This window comes from Lissotriton helveticus, chromosome 5_2 (genome assembly GCF_964261635.1).
Source record: "Lissotriton helveticus chromosome 5_2, aLisHel1.1, whole genome shotgun sequence".
NCBI classification, from domain to species: Eukaryota; Metazoa; Chordata; class Amphibia; order Caudata; family Salamandridae; genus Lissotriton; species Lissotriton helveticus.
The window spans coordinates 7,473,773-7,496,535 of NC_136066.1; the positions used below are offsets into that span (position 1 = coordinate 7,473,773).

At 47.8% G+C, this 22,763-nt stretch overlaps 1 protein-coding gene across 1 annotated transcript in view; it reads left to right on the forward strand.

The window, feature by feature from the left end:
* The first annotated feature begins 274 nt into the window (after positions 1–274).
* Positions 275–22,763, forward strand: part of URM1 (ubiquitin related modifier 1) — a 60,518-nt gene continuing 38,029 nt past the window's right edge. The window contains exon 1 of the mRNA XM_078646645.1: positions 275–404. Coding sequence (XP_078502771.1) covers positions 370–404 — 35 coding nt within the window. The 5' untranslated portion in view covers positions 275–369. The remainder of the gene's footprint in view (positions 405–22,763) is intronic.

A 22,763-nucleotide genomic window follows, 5' to 3' on the forward strand; every position in this document is an offset into this window, starting at 1 on the left:
GACTAGATTGCTGGGCGCCCTCATTCGCCGTCTTCATGTAGGCGTGGCCTGTTTCCGCACCTTGTCGAAGGCGGGTGGGGCACTCCAGGATCTGCTCCCGAGAGCTGTCGCACTGACTAGGCTGCAGCTACTTTTTTTTTATCCGCTCGCCGGTCTTAGTGGGCGGGTCCTGTTTCGGCCTCTTTCCCGGAGGCGGTTGAGCGTGTACCAGGAGCTGCTCCCGAGAGCTGCCGCACTGTGGCCTCGTTGACGAGGGGGCGGGGCCCTTTTTTTTATCCGCTCGCCGGTCTTTAGTGGGTGGGTCCTGTTTCGGTCTCTTTCGGACAGAAGTTGGGCGTGTTCCGGCCGCGTGCTTCCGGTGTGCACAGGATGGCGGCCCCGGTGTCCCTGCTGCTGGAGTTCGGGTGAGAGCAGGAGCCGCGCGCGAGGGTTCCGGGGGTCAGGGGATCCCAGTCTATCAGCCTCCTAGTTTTATGGAAAGCCCAGCATGCCTGGAGGGTTCATGGCACAGCTGGCCTGCTGCAGGGTCAGGCAGGGTCAGGCAGGGCCAGGCAGGGGCTCCTGGGCTGCTTTTATTTATTTCATGCATTTTTAGACCCAGAGCTGTCAGAGCGCTTCACAGTAGAACCAAGACCGTCACATTTTTTGTTGTTGCATATTTTATATAGCGCAAACTCGACCCGAAGGTATTGGAGCGCTTTACACGAGCACTGTATTTACGTTACACATTCAGGCACGGGGTGATTAAGTGATTTGCCCAGAATCACAGGAAGTGGACGCAACCTTGAGGCTCGAACCCTGGTTTCCGGCTCCAGCGTTCTGTTATTTTTCATGGGATGGAGAACACGGGGTATTGATTGTCCGGGCACGTCAACGTTTTGACCCAGAAGCGTGCGTGATTACGAGGGAGTCACGGCGGGTCTTCTTCAGGACAAATGGGAGGGCAGCCAGTGGGCTTGTCCGGAGTGCCACTTGAAGTCCTATCTGATGATGGACGTAATCTACCGTCCGGATGGCTTCCACCTAGAGCTACGAGACTCATTCCCGCAATTGCTCCTAAATAATCCAACCTGACAGTGGATTACGCCCACAATCAGATAGGACTTGAAGTGGTACTACGGACCACTGACACTGGCTGCCCTCCCGTTTGTCCTGCAGAAGACCCGCTGTGACTCCTCCTTTAAGATTCATATGTCGAGAGACGGATGTCCATTGATCTCATCATTTTATACACTTGTATAGCACTGTAAATATTGTCTTCACTCAAACATTTTGTCACTTTTAGATCACCTATTCACATAAATCACTCATGTCCATATCCATACATGAATGCTTTCCTGTGACAACCATATTATTTTGTGACAAAAAAACAAAAAGAAAAAGAAATTACAATATGTTAATTTGGATTAATTCAATTGATGTGTGTTTGCTTCTCTATTTATTTGTATACATTTATTGATGGAACTGTAAAACAATTGTGCACCCGACAGAACCAATTGTAATATATTTTCTAGAGTGCACTTGAAGCGCATCATCTTGTGCAAAATATAAGAAGCCCTGTGAGAGACATTTTCAATAAGAAAAAACCTTGTATGTCGAATGCTCGCAAAAATGGGATGTATAGTGACTGTAGAAGAGAGATGCTTACCAATGTAAAAATAAACTGCTGTGCGAGACATATGAGAAGCTAACATAAGATATGTATATTGTGATATGCTGAATGAGGTGTGTGGGCAAAGCTCAGATAGGAGCGACCCTTGACCCCAACAGGTAGGTCGCTCCCCCTCCGCACAGCACCGCCTGTGTGTCTCTGCCCCAGCTGCCGCTGCTGAGGAAGTTCGAGGCCCTCCACCACCTGCACCTCATCCCTGGTGGCCAGTGGTAGGCCTTAGGTTTGTTCATCTTCCGCTTTATTGTTTTATTGTATTGCCTGTATTTCACTGTTGTGTCTGTGACTGCTGTTGTTCTGTCTTTCCCCGCTGCCTGTTCGTAGTCCATGCCCGTTTTCCTCCCTCTGTTCCCCTGGCTGTCCCTGTGTCTTTCAGCCCGGTTTTTCCTTCTGTACCCCTCGCTGCCCCCGTGTGTCTCAGCCCGGTTTTCCCTTCTGTGCCACTTGTTTTTTTTCCCTGTATTTCTGTGCCCTTTGCCTTCTGTGACACTTTGTTTTTCCTGTATTTCTGTGCCCTTTTTGCCTTCTGTGCCACTCATTTTTAGGTCTCAACTATTCTATCCCGCAGTGTTAAATAGACAAGAGTAATGTAGTTGAAACAAACTCTCTGACCAAGCAGATTCCATGCGGATTTCTCACAATGCATGTTAACTCTTGAAGCGTGACGCTTCTCCAGCGCGCGGTTGGACTCGCACACCACCATCAAAGGCTTCTGCTCCCTCTCACTCACACCCCATCGCCAGATGCTCCTTTCCTCCCTCCCACTCACTGGCTCCCCCGCCACCCCCACCAGGCTCTTGAAGCGCGACGCTTCACCAGCGCTTCCCTCCCTCCCACTCGCTCACTCCCCTTCTCCCCCGCCCCCCACCCCCATCTGACTTGTTTTTGGGATTCGAACACTGTTTTCTACACCCAAAGTCGGCAGCTCGCTTTTGCCCTTCTCTGCTCTTCAAGCCCAGCTTGTTTTGGTTGACTCTTCACTTTTGGAGCTCACACACAGCATTTGCATTTCTAGGTTTCCTGCTAATCCGACTCAGTCAGAGGGCATTTCTAATCTAACGTGGTTCCAATGCTTTTTTCCATGCATCCCTGCACTTCCCCCTCCCGCTTTGGCTTTCAAGCAGCATTTGAATGTCTTTGATCAGGGCGGTTTGAGGGCGCCTGCTCCGTGCATTGCCCCCAACCCTTGTTTTATTTTCCTCTAGAATGTTTGTTTACCGGATCCTGGATGCCTTTAAATTTAATTATTACGTCTGCATTTTTAAAATAGAGCCGGCGGGACTCGAACACTGTTTCCTACGCCCTAAGTCGGCAGCTCGAGCCACATCCCTATACATGTATACTTGCAGCCAATCACAATATGGCCACTATTGACGGCCGATCCTTTCAACTCCTCTTTCCATGTCAATCATGTTGGTATTTATATGACGTCTGAGGTTTAAACAATTGGCCTCGGAGTTATCTACATTGCGTGTTTACTCTCGTACATGCCTTCAGTTTCTTACACTTCTGACGGGCCTCAGACAGGCGTTTCTCAAAGGTTGAAAGAACTAGATCAGTAATGCGCTGCTCACTTGGGTTAACTCTAAGGATCACATGTTAACTCTTGAAGCGTGACGCTTCTCCAGCGCGCGCTTGGCCTCGCACACCACATCAAAGGCTTCTGCTCTCCCTCACTCACACCCCTTCCCCATATGCTCCTTCCCTCCCTCCCACTCGCTGGCTCCCCCTTCCCCCCCACCAGGCTCTTGAAGCGCGACGCCTCACTAACTAGATTATGTTGTATCCTGAAAAAATGATTGACACTGGCTGACCCTCCCACCCATCTAACTTGGAAAACCAGATATATACGCACTTTCTGTGACTGCTGCCCAAAGGCCAAATCATTTCTCATTGCCGTGTGTCTCTTTAACTCGCTCCTATATTCCGCACCCAGTGCTTTCCCCTCCGGTGCTGGCATCTGAGCTCCCCTTTAAATAAGAGAATCTAATTTCTCTTCCTGTCAGACACGTATCTAGATGTCAATTACATGCAGCCTACCGACTTTCATTAGCTTCTCATCGAACGGCCTATCTAGAGGGACGTGATGTAAACAATGTTATTTCTGCCTCAAGCTCCTGCGGCCCATTTCCAAAGACTAAAAGCATATTTACAGCCAACATGATAACTTTCCACAATTTCCCACTACGGATCTTAAGCACTCCCAATAACAGCGGCACAGGCATGCTTTCAAGACTCGTTTTTTATTTGGTTCGGAGCCTCTTGTTTTATATTGTCACATGACTATTGCAATTCAGGAAAGTTGACATTTTCCAGCAAAATAACATTTGTGGCATGCTTTGAGGGGGAGCAGGCAGTGACTACTTTCAACACATTTTTAAGCATTCTAAGATATACAAAACATTATTTTTTACATTTAAGTTGCAGCGTCACAAAAAAATGGGAAAACGATCTAATTAATCTATAGGTGTCCACATTCCGCTCCTGCGCAATTAAACCACTGGATATTTTCTCCAATAGAACACCTCCAGATCTGTTTCCCACATGAACATATCTTGTTTTTTTATGTGTTCAGGCGCCACCCAAGATCCCCTCTCCGCACTGCTGCATCTGTAAATTCAACCCCCCCCCATTCCCTGCCAGGTTCTTCTATCCTTTCACTTCTGCCCGCTTTTAATTATTTATTTAGTTGCACGCATTGCTTGTTTAGTGGAGCCAGCTTTAAAAAAAATTGTTTGTGTTTGAGCGGCACCCAAGAGCACCTCGCCGAACTGCTGCATCTGTAAATTTAAACCACCCTTCCCTGCCAGGTTCTCCTCCCCTCGTGCTTCCCGTGACTGCTCATAGTCCCCACAGCTATTAGCACTCCTACAATACGGCCACACAAGGCAAAACCTTCTTCAAACAAGCATTTACAATGCAATAGGTCTCACATTTATGCAAGTTTAAGCTATTGCCATTGTAAATGACAATGCCTTTTATTTATATTTTACGAACAAAAACAAATAAAAGGCATTGCCATTTACAATGCAATAGCTCAATGCAATAGCTCAAACCTGCATAATTGCGACACCTACTGCATTGCACCACTTAACGCCACAGCATCCCTCAACGCCACAGCATCCCTCAACGCCACAGCATCCCTCAACGCCACAGCATCACTCAATGCCACAGCACCACTCAACTCATGGATTCTGGCCTAGTCAGGATACCAACTCAGGCTGTTCTTGTCTGTAATGTGGACATGGCTATGACCACTACTGTGAGTCCCAGTACTCTGGGCAAGTACAGGCAAACGCCTTTAATCAATGACAAAGTGGCTCAGGCCTACAGGGACACATGTGCCAGTGTCACTATGGTGACACCTAACTTTGTGGACCCTGGACAGATTGTACTGGGTAATAATTACCTGGTGACCAATGCTAGCAATGTCACTACTACACATAGTGTGGCAGTTAACTTCTCCTGGGGAGGGGTAACTGGCCTCAAAAGAGTTGTGGTAAGTGCAGACCTCCCAGTTGAATGTCTTTTGGGCAATGATCTTGAATCCTCAGTATGGTCAGAAGTGGAGTATAGTACTCATGCAGAGATGTTCGGTATATCAGCACATGTCCTTGCTGTGACCAGGTCACAGGCCAAAAAGTGCCAAACTGAACAGGTCTTGGATCCTGTAACTATGGACCAAGTACCACCCAAGAGACAGAGCAGTAGGGTTAAGGCAGTGCCTTCCCCCCTGCCCTCAAATGAAGATCAGCCTTCTCAGGAAGCTGATTGTGAGACCCCTGAAGGAACTGTCCTAGAAGAACTTGAGCCTGATCAGGTTGAGTTTCTTGGGACAGGGGGACCTTCAAGGGCAGACTTGAGGCAGGCACAGTTAGACTGCCCCTCTCTTGAACCCCCTCAGACAGCAAGCTGCTTCTGAGGCTGCTGGGAATGCTACAGGTACCCACAAAGTTTACTGGGATAAAGGACTCCTTTATTCTGAGGGTAGAAACCCCAAGCCTGGTGCTTCCAGGAGGTTGGTCATACCTCAGGCCTTTAGGGGTTTCCTTCTAACCTTAGCCCATGATATTCCCTAACCAGGACATCTAGGCCAGAACAAGACTTGGGACAGGCTAGTCCCTCCCTTTCACTGGCCCCATATGTCAGAAGATGCCAGAGAGTTTTGTCGCTCCTGTGTAACCTGCCAAACCAGTGGCAAGTCAGGTGGCACAACAAAGGCCCCCTTATACCACTACCTGTGGTGGGGGTTCCCTTTGAAAGAGTAGGGATTGACATTGTTGGACCAATGGATCCCCAAACAGCATCTGGGCACAGATTTATACTGGTGGTAGTGGATCATGCCACCAGGTATCTAGAAGCTATTCCCCTAAGGACCACAACAGCACCTGTTGTGGCAAGAGCCCTCCTGGGAGTTTTCTCAAGAGTGGGCTTTCCAAAGGAGGTTCTCTCAGACAGAGGTGCAAACTTCATGTCTGGGTATTTGACTGCAATGTGGAAGGAGTGTGGTGTTAATTACAAATTCACTACACCCTACCATCCACAGTGCAATGGGCTTGTTGAAAGATTTAACAAGACCGTGAAGGGTATGATCAAGGGTTTACCTGAAAAGCTTAGGCGAAGATGGGACATCCTTCTTCCCTGCCTTCTGTTTGCTTACAGAGAGGTCCCACAAAAGGGGGTTGGCTACAGCCCTTTTGAGCTTTTGTTTGGGCATCCTGTAAGAGGACCCCTATGTTTGGTAAAGGAAGGATGGGAGTTACCTCTCAGAAAGCCTAAGCTAGACATTGTGGACTATGTACTTGGTCTCCGCTCCCGGATGGCTGAGTACATGAAGAAGGCATCCAAAAACCTCGAGGCTAGCCAAGAACTTCAAAAAGCTTGGCATGACCAAAAGGCTGTGCTGACTGAGTACCAGCCAGGACAGAAGGTGTGGGTGTTGGAGCCAATGGCCCCAGCAGCACTCCAAGACAAATGGTCTGGACCCCACACAATTGTTGAGAAAAAGGGAGAGGTCACCTACTTGGTAGACCTTGGAACCCCTAGGAGCCCCCACAGGGTGCTCCATGTCAACAGACTCAAAGCATATGTTGACAGGGCAGACATGGGCTTGCTCATGGCTACAGATGAGGGACAGGAGGAATAGAGTGACCCTCTCCCAGACCTGTTGACTCAGAACCCTGATGATGGTTCAGTTGATGGTGTGACCTTAGCTGACAGCCCCACTGACCATCAGCAACAGGACTGTAGACCAGTTCTGCAGTCCTACAGACATATGTTTTCCTTAACACTTAGTCCGACTAACTGGTGCACCCATGAGGTGGACACTGGTGACAGTCTGCCTGTGAAGAGTAAGATCTACAGGCAACCTGACCATGTCAGGGACTGTATAAAGACTGAGGTACAGAAAATGCTGGAGTTGGGAGTAATTGAGCCATCAGAGAGTCCCTGGGCCAGCCCAATAGTCATTGTACCAAAACCTCACACCCAAGATAGTAAGAGAGAGATGAGGTTCTGTGTGGACTATAGAGGTCTCAATGCTGTCACTAGGACAGATGCTCACCCAATTCCAAGAGCAGATGAGCTCATTGATAGATTGGCTTCTGCCAAGTTTCTGAGCACATTTGATTTGACAGCTGGCTATTGGCAGATCAGGTTAGCTGAGGATGCCAGGCCAAACCTGCTTTCTCAACCCCAGGAGGTCATTACCAATTTGTGGTGATGCCCTTTGGCTTGAAGAATGCACCTGCCACTTTCCAAAGGTTGGTGAACCAAGTCCTCACTGGGTTGGATGACTTTTGTGCAGCTTATTTTGATGATATTGCTGTCCTCAGCTCCACCTGGGAGGATCACCTGATCCACCTGAAGAAGGTTGTGGAGGCCCTGCAAAAGGCAGGCCTCACTATCAAGGCCACTAAGTGCCAGATAGGGCAGAGTAAGGTTGTGTACCTGGGCCTCCATGTAGGTGGGGGTCAGGTTTAACCACTGAGAGTAAGATCCAGACCATAAAGGACTGGTCTCCTCCAAACACCCACACACAGGTCAGAGCTTTCTTGGGCCTGTCTGGGTACTACAGAAAATGTGTCAAGAATTATGGGTCCGTTGTGACACCACTTAATGACCTCAAAGAAGATGCTAAAAAAGGTTCAGTGGACAGTAAGCTATCAAAAGGCATTTGATGACCTGAAGAAGGCCATGTGCTCTGCACCTATCTTAAAGAGTCCTGACTACTCCAAAGAGTTTATTGTCCAAACAGATGCTTCTGAGTTGGGGATGGGAGCTGTGCTTTCACAACTTAATGTAGATGGTCAAGACCAGCCCATTGCTTTTATTAGCAGAAGGCTGACCCCTAGAGAGAAACGTTGGTCAGCTATTGAGAGGGAGGCCTTTGCTGTGGTTTGGGCCCTGAAGAAGCTGAGGCCATACTTGTTTGGCACTCACTTCAAAATTCAGACAGACCATAAGCCCCTCTTGTGGCTAAATCAGATGAAGGGTGAAATCCCAAACTACTCAGGTGGTCCATTCCCTACAGGGGATGGACTTTACAGTGGAGCACAGACCAGGGACTGACCGTGGTAATGCAGATGGTCTCTCCAGGTACTTCCACTTAGAACATGAAGACACAACTGGTCAAAGTTAGTCTAATGTCCCAGAGTTTGGGGGGGGGGTTATGTAGGAGAGTAGGGTCTGCTTTCCTATGGTCACCCCACTTTTTGCTTTTTGCTTCACTGGTTTTCGACTTAATGTGGCTGTGGGCCTGCTAATCAAACCCACAGCCCTACTGTTCTCTCTCTAAATTTCACACCATGCACTGTAGGTACATCACCAATTGGGATTTGGGTCACACTTCTGTGAGTCCTTGTACAGTGTACCATAGGTACCCAAGGCATAGGTGCACCCAGGGCCTACCAGGGGCTGCAGCATATCTTATGCCACTCCTGGCTGGCCATCCAAACTGACACAACTGGCTGATCACTCAACTGGGGCAAGGTGGTGTAATCACCCCTTGCTTAGGTATAGTATTCCTATACCTATCATTATAAAAAGACACATATGCACCTATAAGTCACTCCTATGGCAGGCCTTAACAATCCTGAAGGCAGAGTGATTGGTTTTATGTGAGATTGTATTGTATTGTATTGTAATTGCATTTATATAGCGCTTACTACCCCTGACGAGGCGTCAAAGCCCTTTTTCGGCGGGTAGCACGCTACTCCGCGACCCACAGAGGATTAGTGTTGAATTAGTATAGTGAAACATGCAAGTACATTTTAAGTGGTGGGTAGGTTAATCAGTTATTTGGATTTGGAATGATAGCAGAAGGATAGAGTAGGACAAAGGTTTGTATTTATTTATCGCTCGCTTGTTGACGCATGCTATTCAGGGAGCCTATAGAGGATTAGTGGTGAATTAATATGGTGAAATATGAGGTAATTTCAGTGGTGGATATTAGTCTGTTACTTGGAGTGAGAAGGATAGCGGATGGATAAAAGGGGAAGAAAGATTTGCATTCATATAGCACTTGTTACCCCTGATGGGCGTTGAAGGGCTTTTTTGGAACCCATAAAGGATTAGTGTTGAAAATTAGTATAGTATAAATATGAAGTAATTTGAGTAGTAGATATGTTATTCAGTTATTTGGGCAGTATATTAGTATATTTGAATTTGGAATATGGAATTTGAGAAGTGAAACAGGTTAGTCTGTTAATTTTGATTGAAAAAGGATAGTGTAGGGATAAAAGAGTGAAGGATTTTTTTTAAGTCTTAGCAGTAGGAAGAGGCTTTTGGATGAGTAAAAAGGAGTTTGAGGGAAGGAGTCAGAGGGGGAGTTTAGAAATGTTTGTTTTAGGGGACCGGTGTAGTAAAAAGAGGTGTCAGATGATGCAAGAAGGGGTAGAGCAAGAGAGAGTCTAGAAAAGGTTATTTTGGCGATCATAGTAGTGGTATGGGGTTTGGGATAAATCAGAGAGTGGATGTAGAGGATATATTGATAGATCTATAGGATGAGAGATAGGGTAGTGCATTAGAAGGAGTAGTAGAAAGAAGTTTGAGATAAGTCAGAAGGTTGGGCTAGAAGATATATTGAGCGAAGTATAGGCTGAGAAATAGGCTAGTGCATTGGAAATGCTAAATTAGAAGAAAGTGATAAATATATAGATCCATAAGTACATTAAAAGTATATAGATACATAAAAGAAGTAAGTATATTTAGATTAAATATATTGATAGAGGCACAGGATGAGAAATAGGGTAGTGCATTGGATATGCTTTTTCAGGAGAAAAGTAACAGACACACAGATCCAAGTACATGGAAGGTAAATAGATGTACAATGGAAGTATGTACATGTAGACCAAAATGATTTTTATTTATTGATGATTATTATTATTTTTTTTTTCTTCTCTTAACAACATAATTGTATTACATGTTTTATAAAGTAATACACAAAGATAGGTACATATCTATAGTGAAAACAAATGCTTATATACAGAGGGATATGCTGTAAAATTCTATTTCCGTATGGTGCTTATGTGGGGAAGAGCCAGATCTTGAGTAGTTTTCTGAAGATAAGGTGGTTGTCGGTGGATCTTATGTTGGGGGGTAAAGAGTTCCATAGTTTGGCTGCTTGAACAGAGAAGGATGTGCCACCCATTGTTTTTTAGGTTTTGGCTACCGTCGCACTGCGTAAGCAGTGGGCGGAGCCGAAATCTTATGTGTGTAGTATGGGGGCCTGAACACGCCCCTCTTCTCCATTTTCTGGCCTAGTAAATGCTGGCCAGCCATTGGAGGAGAGGAGCGTCACTCAGTTCAGGGCCCGCCTTGACGCGATTCGGGGGCGTTTCTGGGTCTTTTTTTAAGTCCCGCCCTCTCCTCTTCCCATTGGCTGGAATTTTACCTTCCAGCCAATGGGAAGGGGAGAGGGCGAAAAACACGCCCGAATCTCAAATTGACCTTGTTTCTAACTTCTCTCGAATCTGATGACCGCAGCGCTTCTTGCGTTAACGTTCAGGTAGGTTTGCAAGTGGCCCCTGCTGCAGTCTATGCTTATCAGCTCATCTTGTGCCCCGAGTGAGTTCATTCGTGGTGTGCAGTTTTAGTTACTGCGTCTGTTCTGTTATATGCCGTACATTCTGGGTCACTGAGTGGCATCTGCTGCTGTAAATGGCTCATCTGCGAAGGACTGCGATTAAAGGGGCAGGTTTGATGCGATCCAATCAGCAGACAGCCGCACGCACACCACGATAAAGACCGAACCTATGACTGAAAAGTCATGTTACTTGTCATTGTCATTTACAACACAAATAACTCTCTCCTCTCCCTCTGTCACACTGCCCCCAAACACTGTCCTGGAAGCAAGTTAAGACAACTATTTATATTTATTCCCCTTTGTTTTTTATTTCGAACATCATAACATTTCCCTACTCTATTATAAATGAACAAGGAAATGAAATTCTCACTTACATTTCCTTTCTGTGCTTTCCCAAGTGTTACGTCCTGGTAACGTTTTTGAAATTCTCGCTTACATTAATTTCCTTATTTGTGCTTTCCCAAATGTAGACATGCACGTCCTGGTGACTTATTTTTTAATGAATTTCAAACTCGGACTTTAAAAGAACCTCTGTGGTTACAGTTACTTTCGTTTCTTTCTGCAGTAGTAGTACATCCAGCCGCTCTTCCGGGCTGGCTAACGTCACTAGCTTGTCATTGTCAGCTGCTCCCTATACCAGTGACGATAGGCGCGCTCTCGTGATCCGCCTGCTCCGATGGGTAGCATAGGTAGAGGGAACCGGGCAAGTGACGCGCTTCCGGTTTCCATTTTACTTTCGGCAGTAGTCTTTGCGCAACAAATGAAAACAAAATTAACTAAGGACTGTTGTGGCCTGACAATGTCCCATCATATGCTGACAGCTGAAACGCATGTAAGTGCTCTGGACGGGTAACTTGAACTGACCCAGTCAGGGTGGCTCGTGTTTTTGATTTCAGCAAGTGATGTGTTTGCCATAAGCCACACTTTCTCCTTCCATAATCTTATTTGTCAGGTTAGTCGATGTCCAAGTTATTTTAAATACCCATTGTTTACTTTCTTAATTATATTTAGCGAGATCCCCCATTGTCCAAGTATGTTTAATCCTTCTTAAAATTAGGTGAAGTTACTTTTTTGTGCTTCTGCTGTGGACCGCCTCATGAGCTCCCTATGCACCAGAAAACGCGGATCTGTTTTCCCATACAATACCAGAGGAAGTCTTCGCTGTTCCTCTCACGTTCAGAACAATTCTAGGTTGATCCCTTTGATTCTATTTTACAAGCGAGTCCTGGTATCCAATTCTGGAGATTAACCAGTTTACGAAAGCACTTATACATTTTTGTTTCTTTATCCAATAACATTAGCTATTTTTGATTCTAATGATACCTTGCTTTTTATTTCGCTACGGCATGTTTGCAATTTCTTAAGCTCCCGTAAAATAACGTGTTCATATTTCGCAAGTTATAGGTATTCAGGTTATCGACTGTGGAGTGATTGAAGTCTGAGATACTCTTGCTAAACTCACATCTGTGATGTGCGCAGCAGACCAATTCCCTTGGAGTTTTATATTTGTCAAAGGGAGGTGGTGATTCAGAAGTCTACTATTCTTTTAAAATATTTTTTATTGTTGTTTTTTAGAACATATACAGCATATACCAAGCCACTTGTAGTATTGCTTCCGATTAATATCTCCCTCTCGAATTTCGGCTCCACCAGGTTCAAGTCCTGACGTCTGCTCAACATCACATGATTTTGGGCAAATCACTTAATCTATCCACTATTTATGTAGTGTGGGGCCACACTCCTTCCTACATGTACACCTGGGAGACATTATACCAAGCCATTTGTGTAAAAGCCTTACATTATCATATAACTTTTAGTACGTGCATGTGCTGTGAAGTTATTGTCTTCTTGAAGTATACATGTATTTCATCTCAAAGTGGTGCTTCACCACCATTTTTCTTTTCCGAATGTCAGGCAGCGAAATGAAATGCAATAGGTCTCACATTTGCGAGAGATTAAGCTAATGGCAATGTAAATGACAATGCCATTTATTTATCTGTTTTCAAAACCAACACACAAATACAAATTTTGTCATTTACAATGCCAATAGCTCAAACTTTTCCAAAGGCGAAACCATTGCATTGTAAATCCTTGTTTCTTGTATGGTGGGATTTTGAGGCGAGATGCTCCTTTAGAGCGTAGGTTCCTTTGTTGAATGTGTTTGGTGATTTTATTCCTGATGGAGAGTAAATTGTAAATTGTAAATTGTAAATTGATACTTGTATAGCGCACTACTCACCCGCAAGGGTCTCAAGGCGCTTGCACGAATACCGCTGTGGAACCCATCCTGGCTTTCCCTGTGAGGTGTCCACTCCTGGGCACCCCCAAGGTGGAGGCCAGGCATCCTTAGCGTTGTGGGGGCCGTTGTGGAGATTAAGCAAGCTATTGCCCAGAGTTGCAGAGTGGGACTCCATGATTGGAATAGGCACCGAGGCGAGAATTATCAGGTCCGTGGAATTTTTGAGCCCAAGACCCGCCGAGGCGGGGAATTGAACCCTGGTCCCGGGCTAGACCTCTGCATCAGGGTCTGCCGCTCTAACCATTGAGCCAATAGTGGTCCTATTCCATGTTTTGCTTTGTGGGTAATACAAAGCAGCTTGTACGTGGATCTTCTGGCAACCGGTAACCAACGCAGGGCTTTCAAGGCAGGGGAGATGTGGTCTCGTGGTTTGATATGCAAGAGTAGTCTGGCAGCCGAGTTCTGAATCCGCTGTAGTCTTTTCATGGTCGTTAAAGGTGATCCGTGGTAGGGGCTATTGGCGTAATCGAGTTTGGATAGAACAAGGGAGATGGTAGCTTGGACCTTGTGTGGAAATCCCAAATAAGGGAAAATTCGTCGCAGCGTTTTTATAGTAGCAAAGCTTGATCTTGCTAGTTTATTTACTTGGACATTCATCGACAGCTTGGAGTCCATGGTCATTCCGAGTTTCTTACTTCCTTCGATACTTTAGGCAGTGATTCCAGTTCATCAGGCCATGCGGCAAGGGGGTTGTAATTTTTCCAATCGCCACACGTGAGTATTTCAGTTTTTGAAGCATCTCAATGTGAGACAGCTGAAAATTGGTGATTTACCAATGTCTTTGGGGCATTCCAGTTGAAGGAGTATTTGCGTGTCATCTGCATAGTTGTAGCACGTGAGGTGAAATTTATTGATCTGTACTGGTAAAGACTTCATGTAGATGTTGAAAAGCATGGGCGAGATGATAGAACCTTGAGGGACCCCTGCTTTTGTGGAGTACGGTTTGGACGAGAAAGGTGGGGTGTGGATGACATTAGTTCTGTTTCGAAGGTAGGACGCGATCCAGTCTAGAGCAGTTCCCTCTATGCCGGCTTCATGGAGTCTTTGTATAAGAGTGTCATGGTCAACCGTGTCAAAGGCAGCTGAGAGGTCCAAGAGGAGTAGCGCAGCAACCCCGTTGCGGTCAACTGTATTCTTCAGGTCATCCCAGATGGCAAGGAGGGCAGATTCAGTGCCTCTTCCCGGACGGAATCCTGTTTGGAAATCTGAAAGTATGTCATTCTCTTCAATGAATTGTGACATCTGGGCGAACGCTGCTCTTTCTATCAGTTTGCCCAGGAAAGGTCCATTTGTAATGGGTCTGTAGTTGTCGGGGTTCAGCGGGTCCAAGTTTGTTTTCTTCAGTAAACGGCGTATGTATGACTTTTGAGTTCTTCTGGAAATATTCCAGTAGTTAAGAATTGTTGATGATTCTTCTTACTGGAATGGCAGCAGAGGATGTTAAAAGAATTGTCTTGAAAGTTTGTGGCGGACAGGGGTCAGAAGGGCTGCCGGCAGGCCTGCTTGCTTTGACCAGGTCCATAAATTTACCCTGTGAGATGTATTGGAAGGAATGGAGAGGCTTGATTAGAGCATTCTATCTTTTGTCTGGACCCCCCGTGATTTGCCACAACTCTCTACAAAATCTAAAAAACTGGGTCGGACCTGGTCTAAACTTTCAGTGGAGGAATGGGCAATCAATCTTAATAATTCCATCCCCTTACCTTGCCCTAACCCCGTTAAGGCCAACGATGACTTCAACAGTTGGCTGGAATCCTCTTTGGATCTTATCCTTCCTAAGAAAGAGTTCTGTCATCGAGCTGGGCTCAACAAGAAAGCTTGGTATACTCTTGAACTCAGAATGCTCAAACAATCTTGCAAGCAGTCCAAACGGAAATGGAGGAAGGATTTCTCTGATTCCAGTAGGGCGGACGATAGAGCTGCACTTAGGTTGTACAAAAGCAAAATAAAGGCGGCTCCATCCAGCTACTACCAGGAAAAGATTGGGTCGGCCTCTAACTCCCCGAGGGAAATTTTCAAAATCTTTAAATCCCTTATTACCCCTCCTAGACCCAGCGAACGCACAAAAGCGCTGTGATGAGATCGCTAATTTTTTTGCTACTAAGGTCTCTAATATTTATTCGCTATTTCTACAATTGGAGGTTGATGTACAACCATCTCCTCCCCTCCTATATGCCAGGCTGGAGGTTTTCGCCCCCCTCTCTCTATCTGACGCACTGCGTCTCCTAGAAAATCTTAAGTCCGGATCTCCGACCGATGTCGCGCCCCCTTCCACTCTTAAATCTGTCCCAGAGATTGTCACCCCAGTTATCCGGGATGTAATTAACTCCTCTCTTGCGGGCGGAGTGGTTCCTCCGCTTTGGAAGCAAGCAAGAATCAAAGCACTTTTAAAAAAAGCCAAATTTAGATCCGGGGGACTGGGCTAGCTATCGCCCAATCTCTTTATTACCAGGCATTAGCAAATTGGCCGAAAAACATGTAAACTCTATACTGGCTGCCTATGTTGAGAATAATAATGCTCTACACCCCACTCAGACTGGATTTCGTAGTAAGCAGGGCACGGAGATGACCCTCCTTGTTGTGGTGGAAGAGGCGATGGAAAATTGTGGACACCGGAGGCTGCGCTGCTATTATTTTGTTAGATCTCAGCGCAACCTTCGATACAGTAAATCACTGCATCTTGATTCAAAGACTGAGGGATGTGGGAGTGGCGGGGACTGCCCTTAAGTGGTTGTAGCCCTTTCTCACCGATAGAAAAAATACAACAATGAAAGATGATCTGGGCTTCATGGTCCCGCCATGGCCGATCTGGACTCTTTCTTATTTTCTTAATAGACATTTTCTCCCCATTTTTTGGGAAAATGCACTTTATTAGTTTGACCACGTGACTGTTATACTTAGTTAAATACACCTCCTAAGTACATTGCATCCTCTGCCACAGTAATCATTTGTTGGTCCAGATGTTTCAAAGAGACAGCAACTCCTTCACAGAGACATACCTGTGTGTTTTGTTGCATATTCGTGCAACGTAGTTAATGATCCGAGTCATTCTACTGTGCCATTTTATGTTGTTTTACGGTGATTCAAAGATGTTGATGTTCATTGCATGGTGGTATGATCCACCCATTTAAGATTTTTACAAATCAAATAAAGTAATATTTATCACCGATCGATCTTTCATGGTCTTTGAAGAGGAGGCTCTTTCACAACAGACCCCCCTACAGTACAGTATTTAGCACGGTTGGTGCTAAATATACCCAAACATGAGCCCATAGCCCACGGATTGAGAGCTCTGCATTGGCTACCCGTGAAAAACAGAATAAAATTTAAATCCTTATGTCTGGCCTATAAAGCCCTCCACGGGGTAGGCTCACATTTTCTAAAAACCCACCTGGTAAGGTACCAGCCTACTAGGTCCTTGAGATCCAGTAATCTAAAACTGATCCAGGTCCCAAGATATAAACAACTCAGATGGGGAGGTAGAAGCTTCTTGTGGTACGCAGCAAAGGCCTGGAACCAGCTTACATTTTCAATTAAGAATAGCCCCTCTCTACTCTCCTTTCGGAAAGAGATAAAAACATGGTTTTTCAGCCTGGGCTAGTCGTGCTTATGTTGTGCAGTTCGGTCATGTACTCTGATTAGCGCCAAGACGCCCATGGGCATTCGCTGCGCTTTACAAATCCACAAATCAAATCAAATCAAATCAGTATGGTGTCCCCCAGGGATCTTCTTTAAGCCCCACAATGTTCAACATCTACATGCGGCCCCTGGCAGACATTGTGCTTTCTTGGGGGGTCCAGCTGGACACGTGTGCTGACGATACCCAGCTAGTAGGTGTCGCTCAGCCAAAGTGACACGAGTGATAAAAATCTGACCTCGTGTATGACCAAAGTAGCTGAGTGGATGGATCTGTCCTTCCTTAAATTGAATGGATCCAAGACTGAAGTTATGATACTTGGACATGCAACTCCCCCTAACTTAGACCCTTGGTGGCCTAGTTGTCTCGGCCCACCCCCTTTGCCCAAGAAACAAATCAAGAGTTTGGGTGTTTGGTTGGACTCCAATCTGGGTCTCTCTGTACAATCACGCAAAGTGGCCGCTACCTGCTACGGCCTGATCAGATTGATGAGGAAGATTCTGCCACTCCTTCCCTTTGATGCTAGACGGCTGCTGGTGCGGGCCCTTATTCTGTCACGGCTTGATTATGCCAATGCGGTCTACTTGGGTACACCACAGGGGACTATCAATGTCTTACAAGTGGTCCAGAATTGTGCTGCCCGACTTCTTATGAATGTCCAGAGGTGCGCTTCAGCTAGGTCTGCACTCTGTCAGTTGCACTGGCTTTCAGTGCAACAAAGAATTTGGTTTAAGGCTATGTGTACCGTGCATAAGTCCATCACCGGCAATGGACCCTCGGTGATCTTGCCTATGTTGCAACCTTATCAGGCTCCTAGGACACTTAGATCCAACGACAAAAAACGTCTGACGGTCCCCAGGATTCGTCGGGCACGTATGGGTGGCCAACGTTTTTGCCTCCATGCTGCAAAATTATGGAACCGGCTTCCCGATCCTGTTCGCCTTGAACCGAACTATCTCCTCTTAAGGAAACTGCTGAAGACCTTTCTCTTTCCTTGAGTAGTGGAAATGTTCTAGCTGTCCTAAATGCGCTGGGATGCCCTAGGGTAGCCAGGCGCTATAGAAATGCGTATTCATTCATTCATTCATTCACTCCGCCGGCCACACGCTCGACCCCGTCTTCTCCTCAAGCCCGCCTGTCTCCGTCGACCACACCACCGAACTCCTCTGGACCGACCACCGCTGCATCCGAAACCCACCACACACCACCACACCCAACAGATCCCCCGCCGCTACTGGAGCAAAATCACCGAAGACCAACTACATGCAAACCTCGCTCTCAGCCCACCCACCGAACCCTCCAACACCGATGATGCTGCCCACAGCCTCAGGCGCTGGATCGAGGACTGCGCCAGCAACCTCGCCCCGCTGAAGAAACTCCCCCCACAGAGACACCAGCAAGAGGGCCAGCTGGTTCACCCCAGACTTCCGTGCCTCCAAGCAAGCCTGCTGTAAACTAGACAAGGAATGGCACAGAGAACAATCTCCGGACAGCCACACAGCACACGAGGACGCCATACGCAACCACCACCACCTCATCAGGGCAGCCAAGAGGACCTCCTACAAAGACTGTCTCGACAACAACGCACACAATACCATGGAGCTCTTCAACATCGTGAAGGAACTCTCCAACCCCAGCTCCAACACCAACAATATCCCGCCGCCACAAGCCCTTTGCGACTCCCTCGCCACCTTCTTCCACCTCAAGATAGCAGACATCCACGACAGCTTCAACACACAGACAGCCCCAACAGACAAGTACACAACAGACCCTCCGCACACCATCGGCCACGACCACCTGCTAGCCTGGGCCAGCATGAGCGTCGATGACACCATCAAGACCATGAGCACAATCCACTCCGGCTCTCCGTCAGACCCATTCCCGCACCACGTCTTCAACAAAGCAAGCAGCTCCATCGCATCCCACCTGCACAATGTCATCAATCTCTCCCTCGAGACTGCGACCTTCCCAGAGAGCTGGAAACACGCTGAGATCAACACCCTACTCAAAAAACCTAACCCAAGAGACCTCAAGAACTTCAGGCCCATCTCTCTGCTCCCGTTCCCAGCCAAGGTCCTCGAGAAAATCGTCAACAGACAGCTAACCCGATACCTCGAAGAAAACAGAATCCTGGACCCTTCCCAGTCAGGGTTCCGCAGCAACCACAGCACTGAGACTGCCCTCATCGCCGCCACCGACGACATCAGGACCCTGCTGGACAACGGTGAGGCCGCAGCACTCATCCTCCTAGACCTCTCTGCCGCCTTCGAAACCGTCTGCCACAACACACTCCGCGCACGTCTCCATGCCGTAGGGATCTGAGACAAGGCTCTGGAATGGACCACCTCCTTCCTCTCCGGCAGAACCCAGAGCGTCCGCCTCCCCCCATTCCGTTCCAAAGCCTCCGAGATCATCTGCGGCGTACTCCAGGGATCCTCTCGCAGCCCGACACTGTTCAACATTTACATGGCCCCGCTCGCACACGTCGCCCGACAGCACAACCTCAACATAATCTCCCACGCCGACGACAATCAACTGATCCTCTCCCTCACAAGGACCCCATCACCGCTGTGAGAAGTTGGCCTGATGTGCAGTGCTCACTATTCTAGTGATCACTATATATCAGTCCAAACAACCCTTATTGATGATTGGTTGTAAGTCAACCTTATAGACCAGCTATCCTAGTAGCATGGATACGAGCAGTCTAAGGCTAAGACTCTAGAGGGCGTGTTAAGCCAGCTGTTTTACCATCACATTACCCCTTGAACACCCAGTGAAAGGACACCACACAAGTTGTTATGAAAATAAACAGTGTATTTATTTATAACAAGACTACCCTGGCTCTTTATGAGACAGGGAGCTAAGCACACAACAAAACTCTTACGAAAATACTTTAAGTTAGCACGTTATACACAAATGCCCGAGGGGCACGGAAAACCATATACTTTAAAAGTGGAATGCGAATTACTAGCAGGTAAGTAACAGTTCTAATAGGCTTTGGAATCGCTAGGACTGGACTAGGGAATCGTTAGATTACTACTAGGAGGCCCAGGGGACTCGGGTGCAGAGTGTGCACTCTCACGCGGGATGCGGGACAAAGTCTATGGAAGCTAGAATTCACAAAGTTAGTGTTCACGGGCGAACCCGACCTGGTAGGGAGAAAACGACAGTGGATCCTGACCCTTGGATAGTGAGGCTATGCTGGGACACCGGAGTGCCGAAGTTACCTAGCCCAGGGGCTGCAGCTGCATAGGTCTGAAAAGACGTCGGGGATCTCGTTGCCGGACCAGGAGCCTGGAAGGAAGAAGTTGCTGGCAGGCGACCAGTGAAGAAAAGTTCGATGGATCCAAGCCTGGATCAAGGAAGAAGAAAACCTGAAAGCAGAGGGGACCAAGTTCTTGAATCACTAGTCAGTGATTAAGTGGGCACCAGGATGGCACCGGGCGAAGTCACCGCAGTCAGGTGAGTGGGCGCTGCTGGGCTCTGCAGTCTCTCGGACCAGGAGGCGTTGTCGGCGACCAGGATGGAGGTGCGAGCTGTCCCACGAAGGTTGAAGTCGTTGGCGTCGAAGTTACCCAGGATTGGGCAACAAGCCTTGGCTAATTCAAGCCCACGCGGTGGACTCAAAATGGCGTCTTGAGGGGACCAGGAGGGTCCGGGGTGCTCCTCTTCTGGAAGGGAGCAAGGGCCAGTCTGGAGCAACCAGACCAGCAGCAGAAATGTCGTCGGGCGTCGTCTGGAAGGCCACAAGCCAACGGGCTAGTAGCCAAACAACGCGGTGAGCAGCGGAAAGCAGAAGGGCCCCACGCAGATCGTGGAGATGCTGGGGGGCTGCACTTCGGAGCTGGAGCTGCTCAGAGTCGGGGCTTCTCGGACCCCAAAGCACTCACCAGTAGATTACTCGGCGGGCTTGCTGGAAAGAAGTCGTGCAGTCTTGCAGATGGCCGGTCCCTTGAGGTCTCGTCGCACCCACGGTTCTCAGCTGGGCTGTAGAGGTGGGTAGAGGTCAGAGGTGCCAGGGAAGCCGGTTCTCGTCGAGCTGGGCAGTCGGATTCCGGAGGAAGGACTTACAGCAGACCGCAGTGTTCTTTAGATGGTGCCTGCGGATGCAGGGTGACTACTCCTTAGTCACAAGGGAGAAATCTTAGGAAGAAGTCTTGAGTTCCTTTCGGGGAAAGTAGTTTCAGGATTCAAAGATGATCTGATTTGGAAGGGGGCCAGTCTCTACCTTTATCCTGTAAAAAGGGGCTGGCACGCGACTAAGTCCTGCCCTATGGGTGGGACTAGGAGGGGGGTGGTTACACCCACTTCCTTGGCGGGCTTTTCCCCAGCACAGGGTCTGGAGTGACCCTGGAACTGGTTCCAGCCAGCCTATGCACAGTGAGCACCGGGGTGCCACGTGCAGTCACCTTCCTCTAAAGCCCTGCCTACCTACAATACACAAAACCCTGTCTGGGACGGTGCTGGCACCGCCCCTGGCAGGAAACCCTTTGTCCTTATCTCCTGCTCTGGGAGGACTCCCAGCAGCAGGAGGGCAGACTTGTGTCTCGGTGGCAGCATCCATTTTGTGGATGCTAAGGCTCTGTCTGACTTTAACCGGGGTTAGGGGTTACATACATGTCGTGTCCCTCTAGAAGGGTGGAATGCTAACCCCGTCGCCAGAATTGGCGAGGGGTTAGTATTCCAATTCGTATGACACCTTACTCGACATGTTTTGATAAAGCGATACCAGAGTTGGCATTTAACCGCGAGGATTATAATGCACTTAAGAGTATATGGTATGCGATATCATGGAAACGGCTAAGGGATGGATCCCGAAAGCCGCAGACAGGCTCAGCTCATGCTAGAGCACCATCTCACACGATTCCAAGCACTCTGCCTTCAGGATTGTTAAGGCCTGCCATAGGAGTGACTGATAGGAGAGCTGTGTGTCCATTTTAGGGTTAGATATAGGTATACTATATCTAAAGCAAAGGGTGATTACACCACCTTGCCCCAGCTGTCAAGCAGCCAGTTGTGTCAGATTTGGATGGCCAGCCAGGGGTGGCATAATACATGCTGCAGCCCCTGGTAGGCCCTGGGTACCTATGCCCTGGGTACCTAAGGTACACTGTACAGGGACTGATAAGGTGGCTCAGTATCCAATTTAGATATGTACCTAAGGTACATGGAATCCATTTTACAGAGAGAGCAGTGGGCCTGAGGTCCTGAACAGCAGGGCCTCAGGTCAACTAAGTCAGAAAACCAGCAAAACACCAGGCAAAAAGTTGGGGGCAACCATAGTCAGGGATCAACCTTCCTACATAACCCCCCCCCAAACGAAAGGAGATAAGGCTATCCTTGTCCAGGTAAGCCTATATTGCCTAAGTGGCCATTTAAGGAAGTACCAGCACTGGCATGGTTACCCCCTATGTCATGGTCCACTAAGCAATCCCTCACCCTAAGGGTGTCTGAGGGTCTCCACCATAGGGAATCTCTACCTGTGGTGTGTTTTGTCAAAGAAAAAGGCTGGTGCTGAAATGGAGTACTGAAGTGAGGCTCCACTAATTTTGGGCTCAGCTTCCTCCAATCATTTTCCACCCTAGAGGCCTTTCTTTCAAAGACTGAGTTGTTTTGGGCTCTCAGGGTCAACCTCTGGCTACCTACAGCTGGAGGTTGGGTCCCTCTGTTTGGCTTACTGGAGGGACAGGTCAGGTCTGGGGCCCTCAGGTCCCAAGTTTGGCTGTGCCCAACAGTGTCCATCTGTGGGAGGTCCCTAACTAATTTTAAGGGGTATCCCTCAGGAGTGTGTCTTATCTTCACTTGGCTAGGTCTACTAGCTTCAGTGGCCTTAATCTGCTGATTGGGGAATTCCTTTGGACAGGGGGCCCTTTGGGGTCCAACACTGGCCTCCCTGACCTCTACAGCCCTGGGCTGACTGAGGCAGGGTAGAGAGGGGCAGGTTACCTGCTCCAGACTGGGTCCCACCTTGGAAGGGTCCACTGACATCAGGGGTTCTGCCAGGCTAGGCCTGACTACCTCTGTGGCAGTTTCTTCACAAGGGGTCAGATCAGTTCCCTGAGGAGGCTGATCC